At 35.8% G+C, this 8,447-nt stretch overlaps 1 protein-coding gene across 1 annotated transcript; it reads right to left on the bottom strand.

The window, feature by feature from the left end:
* Positions 1-540: 540 nt before the first annotated feature.
* Positions 541-2,414, bottom strand: LOC144704781 (RNA methyltransferase family protein). The gene is made up of 3 exons (XM_078577305.1): positions 1,724-2,414; positions 844-1,089; positions 541-732 (listed from the first exon to the last, which is right to left on the bottom strand). The coding sequence occupies exons 1-3, from the start codon at positions 2,384-2,386 to the stop codon at positions 601-603; spliced, it is 1,041 nt and encodes a 346-aa protein (XP_078433431.1). The 5' UTR covers positions 2,387-2,414; the 3' UTR covers positions 541-600.
* Positions 2,415-8,447: the final 6,033 nt, after the last annotated feature.

The raw sequence follows: 8,447 nt of genomic DNA, 5'->3' as shown, positions 1-8,447 counted from the left end.
ATCATGCATGTTTAGAGATCCTAGATTATGAAAGTCCTTAAAAATATAAAGTTGAAACATGGACAGCAGCATACCATTTGGTAAAATATCCGGCCCAATCATTTCAAGTCATAAGTAAATTTTGCAAAAAAATCTAGTAAAATAATAAAAAATTCATCTTTGAACTTTGCATTAACCCTTCAATAAAAATGATTCACGAAAATGTTTCCTTGAGACCTGAGATGTGAAGAGACAAACCCACTAGCTGAGAGTGACAGAGATTACACAGTCATTGCTGACATATAAAAGAAACCTTTTACTAAGGTGAAGTTTTAAGGTCCAGATCCCCTTCGCCTTTGTCTGGAACTCCCCAATTAAGGGTCAAAACATACATATCCACTTTAAGTAAGAAACACAATACTATCTGAAGAAAGTTTAATCAACTGTCCATCGATATATATGTTCCACTTGAGTTGTTCTTACCTTAACCATCATGCATAAAACTATATCTTATTTCAATCTTGTATTTAATCCTTTTATTTTGTTTAACGGAGGAGTATATGATCACTGTTTTAAAACAAATTGAGGTAACAAATAAAGGTCATGCAACATTAGTTTGCACTACCTCCGGAAACCTGAAATGAAGCGTCCTATTCCAGCGAAGTCCTTAGATATCTTCACCCCACTGAAGACATCATGGAAATTTGTGGCCAAAAAGTTGGCAATGAACTTCGATTGCTCGTCGCCATTTGTCTGATTGGTAGATAAAAACAGTCAAAAGGTTGGTCAGGAGTTAACTCACCTCACCAAAAACCCACAGGGAGCTAATTCAACTCAAAAAAAATTTACAGCGAGTTAATTCACCTCAAAGACGAAGAATCCCCCTGATCGGAGCGCAGCAGAGGAGCCTTCGCACAGATGGAGAAGGTGTTTGAGCCCATCCTCACCACCATCTAGTGCAAGCCATGGCTCATGTTTGGAGACTTCTGCCTGCAGGCCTGGTAGATCACTACTTGGAATGTAGGGAGGGTTGCTCACTATCCCTGCCAATCTTCCTTTAAGATCACCGAGTGGTTCAAACCACGAGCCTTGCCTTACTTCAATCTTGTCCTATAATTAATGACATTGTGTAAATCAAAATCTGATATTTTTTGTAATTTAATAATTTTAACAAAGTTATCTTTCAAAAAACATTTTGACAAAGTGGCTCAAATTAAGGAAATAGCCGGTAGAATAGCATAAATGGGTGAAGGCTGGCAGACTAAAAATTACACCAAGACGAAAATTTGACCATTTTTTTGTAATCCAATACTTATAAAAAAGTGGTTCAAACCAGAACCAAGACTTACTTCAACCTGTCCCTAAAATTAAAGAAAAAGTTGGTATAAACACAAAAGTGGCCAAAGGCTGGGGAGATAAAAAGCTGCAACAAAAAATACTCGGATCCTTTTCAAGATTAACTAATTTTTTGATACCCTCTTCAAGAGAATTGACGAAATAGACCACCCTAAATTCTTCAAAAACCAAAGACAAAGAACTTATCTGAGAAGCAGGCAAGAACAACACCTAGATGCATGGTCTAAAGAAACAAATAAACCACAACTATCGCACACACCAATCATCATGCATAAGAAGAAAGAATCAAATAAACCTACCGAACATAGATAAAAAGAGCCCCCAACCTAAAATCCAGCAAACATAAAGACCAAGACACCATCCTGAAACTACAATTGCATCAACTAACCTCAAGCCCATACCTCTGCACATTGAATTTAGCCACTTCAACGGCAACTGGGCTCAAATCAACAGCATAAACCCTGTCCTCTTCACCCTCCCCAATCACTCTTGCAATTCCCAACGCCAAGGCTCCACTGCCAGTGCCCAGATCCGCCCAAGGCCCACCAGCCTTCCCCTTCATCGCCTTCGCCGCCATGTCGACCACCGCCTCCGTCTCCGGCCTTGGAATCAACACCCCTTCCTTCACCACCAGCACCATATCCCTCCAATGCTCACAACCCACCAAGTACTGCAAAGGGCGCCGCTCCTCCACCCTCTCCCTCCAAAGCCCATACAACCCATTGAGCTCCACCCTCAAAGGCACAGGACCCATTTGCTGGGAAGAGGAGAGAAGCTCGTGTGTGTCAAGAGAGGAGGCGCAGGCGTCCTGGAGAAGCCACCGGAGCTCGCAGAGGAGGTGGTTCTGGTCTGGGTCGGAGTAGGTCAGCGAGGAGGCCCATGAATGGAAGGCTTGGAGGTCTTCTTTGCTGGCAGAGTGGCGAGCTGGGCGGAGGAAGAGAGGAGGGGAAGCGATGTGGGTCGCTGCGGTGGAGGAGAAGCTTGCTCTTAGAAGGCGCTGCGGAGGCTGTCTGAGGAAGGAGTTCAGAGGGGGGATTCTGCACAAGCCCATCTTCCCTGGGCTTGAGGATTTTTCCTGCAGGATGCCCAGTTTATATATATTTACTCGGGAGAATTCTTAGGAAATCTATTGACTAGTGAATGAGTGTCATCCATTGGTATCTCTTGGGTCGCCCGTCCCGATCACGGTATTGAGTCGGATGCTGTACTGGATACCATAATTCAAATTCTTGGTATCTGTTTTTTCCGATATCTGGATATCGGATAACGATATTGGTATCCGTCTCGATGTCGCCATCCGCATTCGTCTCTTGGGAAGGATGACGATAACGGAGTTGGATATCGGATTTCGGTATCCAACTTAGAAGGGTTGTGTAAAAATATAATTGTCATAGTGCAACAGTTTGGAGAGGGTATACGTGGGCCAGCAGTTTAACAAAGAGCTTTCTACATTTCAAAGTAGCTCATTTAATATATACAACTCAAACTTTTTGTTTTCAATCGGCAAAGCCTCCTTGGACTGAGCTGAGGAGTTCTATTATGGGATAACATGATTCAAAATCCGATATCCGGTATCCAATATCCTTCTCGTCCTTACACATTGGATATCCGTCTCCCATATCTGTTTTCACCTATCGGACAGGTATCCTCCCCTATCCGATATCAGACACCATCCCTTTTTTCCAGATGTCGGATATCGAATGTCCGATACCGGATATCCTACGGATATCTGGCCGACAATCCCTACTCATGGGTGAGCCTTGTATGGTTTCAGGGAGCTTCAAAAGAGGGAGTGACTTGTGGAGGTTATGCAGTGCTTCATGATTAGGGGTCCATTTATGGTATTTCTTGGATCTGTACTTGGGAGAAATGAAGATACAAGGAGATTATACAAATGGGAATTATGTATGACCCTTGTACAGTTTTAGAGAGCATCACAAGAAGAAGTGACTTGTAAGCAGATTGGGGACTGTTTAGTGCTTCATGATTAAGGGTTTGTTCATGATATTTCTTGGACTTGTACTTGGGAGAAATGAAGATACAAGGAAATTATACTAATGGGTATTCTGGGTGACCCTTGTATAGTTTTGGAGAGTCGCACATGAGGGAGTGACTTGTATGCATATTGTTGAGGATTATTTTGTGCTTCATGATTATGGCTCTACTTATGGTATTTCTTGGACGTGTATTTGGGGAAGATGGTGATACAATGAAATAATTAAAATGAGAATACTGGGTGATCCTTGCATTGTTTTACTGTGCTGCACTTGAGGGAGTGACTTGTCTGCAGATTGTTGATGATTATTTAGTGCTTCATGATTAAGGCTCCATTTATATTATTTCTTGGACTTGTATATGGGGAAGATGGAGATACAAGGAGATAATAAAAATGAGAATACGGGGTGAGCATTCTATAGTTTCATAGAGGGAGTGACTTGTATGCAGACTGTTGAGGATTTTCAGTGCTTCGTGATTAAGGGTCCGTCTATGTAATTTCTTGGACCTGTATTTGGGAAAGATGGAGGTACAAAGAGATAATAAAAATGAGAATAAATTTTAAATTCATATTTACAGACACTGAAATCCATTAGAGGATAGTATAGGAATATGAACAGTTCATAGAAGAGAAGTGAATTAGATCGACTTGTCAGTCATTGTTTTTAATGGACCAGTATTTGGAAGAGATGGTAAGGAGCCTAGACAAAAAATACTGATTTACAAAGCCTGTCATTCATGAAAGGATAATACAAGAATATAAGAAGTGCATAAAAGGGAACCAAATAGAATTGTCAAAATATTGTAGTATAGTATTCATACTGTAATAATGCATGTTTGGTTGCAATCAACATAAACCTCAAAATGTAAATGAAATTTTAGGCGAAGCTGAAATTGGAAAAATGGAAGAAATAGATTATTAATAAGAAAAAATTATCTCAAAAGTCAAATGGAATGGAAATGGAATGGTTATTCTACGTCTTTAATGCATGGTAGACTGGTATGTGAAACAAAATAAATTTTGCATGATCATGTGGTGAATGTAGAATACAAGCACTATCTAATATGATCACAACACACTTTTTAATAAGGATATACTAACCTGATATGTTCTTCGTAATTCTAAGATATCTCTATAACTTCAAGTATAAGATGTTACATGTTCACAAATCATAGAAATAATTTTACCCACAGTTATATCTCATGATTAGTGTAGCGATTATTTGTTATTTATTATCTTTTATCCCGTTTATTAGATCCCCCCATTTATATAACATTATTATACCCTAACTGAGCACATATAATTAACTATTTCTTAAAAAAATTGTAATACCTATCTCATCCCACATTAGGTTCTTCCAAGATGTTACAGAGCAAAATTTATAATTTTATATGTATCACTAAATGTTAATTTTATGTTTATTAATTTTTCATTGTCATAAAATATAATTTCCATAGATAAAATAAACATTAAAATCCAAAAAAAGCTTCATTTTAATATGTGTAACAAATTTTCAATAAAACATTAAGGAAAATATTCTTAGTTTTTATATAAACATCATAGATTGATCACTTGTTTGATTAAAAATCATGAATGTACAAAGAAACTCATTATTCAAAATCATAAATGGATGTTTTAGGTTGTTTGAAACACTTTGTTTTCAAATATGTAAGTATAAAAATTATACCTTCTGATCTTGTTATAAAATAGACAAAATCAAAAAATACCATCATAAATAAATAGATATTCCAATAATGATTTATCAACATAATTTTGAATAAACTATGTCAAATCGAATACAGAACTTCAGACATTAAACTTGAAAATAAAAATATTTAATGAATATATCCATCACTCTTGAATATTTTCCAATTATTATTCCAACTTATTTTATAAGTTCAATAGGTATCTAAAGTAGTATAAGTCCCATATATGTGCACCTTTTGATGTTTCAATATAACAAGATAAGCATCCACTTAACCAGTATATTCCCACTCAAAATTTAAACGTACCAACATATTCTTAAAATCACATTTATATTTTTACATTCTTTAGTAACATATAAGAAATTTAATCTCCCTCTATCCAGCATCGCAATACCAAATATGAATGATAAACATAAACATAGGGAGTTTACTCAATAAAAATTTATAAACCTGTACTCATGTAAATAAATCTAACAAGACATTATTGCAGATTGTCTCCACATGAAACCCTAATTAAGGATTTAATATTATTTAAATAGTGATCAATGAGATGAGGGAGATAAATATGAAATATGTGACAGAGAGATGACGAAAATGTGCAGGGGAAGGTGATAATTGTTAAAAATATGAAGATGAGTATAGTAGATAGGATATAAATATATTAATGATATTATAAAAATGAGTGAGACATGAGGGACAATAACAATCTAAGAAGATAAATGGAGGTCGAGATTTAATGAAAGAAATATTGCCGTAAGACGTGATAGAAATGTGGAAAGACCTGATTTGATGGCGATGATAATATGGGTATAATCTAGTAGTGGGGATTAAAATAAAAAATGTAAGTTGAGGACACTTATGGAGATATGTTGGGTTCTAGGGCCTTTATTATAATGAAAAAAAAAAGATTCCTTACAGCGGAATACTTGGAATGGGATCAAAACGGCATAAAAAGTGATGAAATGAATCACCTGGGAATCAATCAGGTTGAAGATTTCTTGGATCCTGGAGTGAGGATGTGTTGAGAAGCTCATGTGTGCAGCCTCTAGCCATATCCACACAATGCTCTACATGTTGAATGTTCCCCTTCAATATATAGAAAGAAAGGTCTGAGTACATTAATAGAACTTGATACGTACTTATTCATCCTTATAGCTTATAGTTAGATAAAGAGGAGGATTTGATGACTTTAAGATAAGTGTTGTGGGTGTGGGGTTAAAAATTCCATTATATTCACTTTTTTGTCTTTAAATTATGACTGATCTCATTGATTCAAAAGGTTTCATTTTTCATTTTTAATAATTACTGTTCTTGCTCTGTTATCGTCGTCGTCTCCTGTTATACCGAGGGTGGATGATCCCACCTTGACAAGTTGATCATCTTTGTCAACTTTGTGATACATCCGCACTAAGGCTATTAAGAATTCCATGATTAGGAACTCGTTGGTCATAGTCAAAGTATGATCATTTGTCAACAAGACGTCTTTGGAGTCTCAAATCCAAGGACACCCGTAACATGAATCAACCTGATTTGACATTTTGGTATAATACTATTTAGGGACTCAAACAGAAAAATTAAGTGAACTATTTCCTCTAAAGAGCACTCATTACTTACCCTCAGTGTCTCTTCTCTAGAGGCTATAGGACCAGCGATACTCATTATATGAGTGAGACTAGTTAATGCTATTATATCTAGGTACTTCAATGTCCTTCTTGTGTATCCTTTGAATATGAATATTTAGAGGACACGGTTTAAGACAAGAGATATCTTGATATCATCTTAATTTACTAAGTCTGATAATTTATTCATGGACTTCATTATATGCATCACACGTGCACTACAATGAAGACATTGTAATAATGAACATGGAACAAAATATGGAATATGTGATTGGCTTGTCGGTTGCATATATTTCCATCTATATCCTTAAAGTCCACCAAGATCAGGACAACTTGTGAGTGCAGTTAAGCTCCCCTGCTAGTTGGCAGTTGAAAATCTCAAGATATTCTCATTTTTTTAATAGAAGCATTATCGTCATTTTTCATGATTAGCAGATATGAGAGCACTTCATATCCTACATCGAGAACAAAATAAGGAACATTATAATTAAATAATTCATGTAACAAGTACCATGTCACCACATGCCACATCAACACATTTTTTCCTTTTATTAAATGGCACATTAGTTGTGTCACTCTTGTGAGAAGAAAAAAACATTGCGATAATCGTGTGACATTGGCATGTTTTCTTCCTTTTCCCACTAATCACACTATGCCACATCTCTCTGCCATTTATTTTAACTTTTGAACTTTAAAAAATCATCAAATAATGATTTTTTATTGTGATATCTGCAAGTATATATGTAGAAATTTTAATTGCTTCTTTTTTTCAATGAGTCCATGCAACCATGACATTAAAAAATAAAAACATATGTCATCTAATCTTGGGTCATAATGACATCGTGATTTTCAATGCCACATACACTTTTTCACAATAATTAGCACCATTATTCATTTCCAAAAAACTGTGATTGGTCACCATTCAATTGAATCCAATGGCTACTTGTGGTGTAGATGGAATTTAGAGCAAACATTTAAAATAAATTTCAGTTAAATGAAATAAATTGATTTAAAATATTAAAAATATGGATTCAGATTTAGAAATTTTATATCTTCTGGTGTATAATCTCAAACAATAATAAAATAAACTGACTCACAAAATTAAATTCTATAATAATATTATGTCAAAAAAGTCTTTTAAAATATTAGTCAATTCAAAATAATCATAGTATCGCTTTAACAATGGATTTAATCATTTTAGGATTGATGATGTAATAATAGGAGTCATGATTAGAAGTTCATAGTCTTATAAGTTGGAAGTTAAGGGGATGTGCCTGTACTTTTGGGTCGAACATCCCTAAAGAAGGCACATGCAATCATTGATATGAATAATGAAGTGGTCATTCTGCTTGTTAGGGAGAAAAATGTATCTGTGATGACATTTGGACATTCCACCGCGCACAAGGGTGTGAGTGAATGCTTCGCCATTAATGCCCAAGAGTACCCACAAGTAAATTATGAAAACAATGAAAGAGGATACATCTCCAGCATCTATGAACAAGAATAGTGAGGTATCAACATTCTTAGGGAACCCATTCATACAATTCTTCTATAAGACTCCTTGCCTACGTTCCCAGCTAGTCATACATGCTTTAAAGGGAGTAAATTGTATTTTGAACGATGATGTAGATGCACTTCATGAAGAAAAAAGGAGATGAGAGCTTAAATTAAGAAGCTACAACTATATCACGATTCAAGAGCTCTATTAAAACAATCCAAATCCACATCCTTGACTCAGAAGAGTAAGGAAACACCACGATGAGAAGCTTAAGAAAGGAAACCAGATACATG

Source organism: Wolffia australiana, chromosome 6 (genome assembly GCF_029677425.1).
Source record: "Wolffia australiana isolate 7733 chromosome 6, ASM2967742v1".
Lineage (NCBI taxonomy): Eukaryota > Viridiplantae > Streptophyta > Magnoliopsida > Alismatales > Araceae > Wolffia > Wolffia australiana.
The sequence above is the reverse complement of the archived record's forward strand: the minus strand, read 5'-3'. Positions and strand labels throughout refer to the sequence as shown.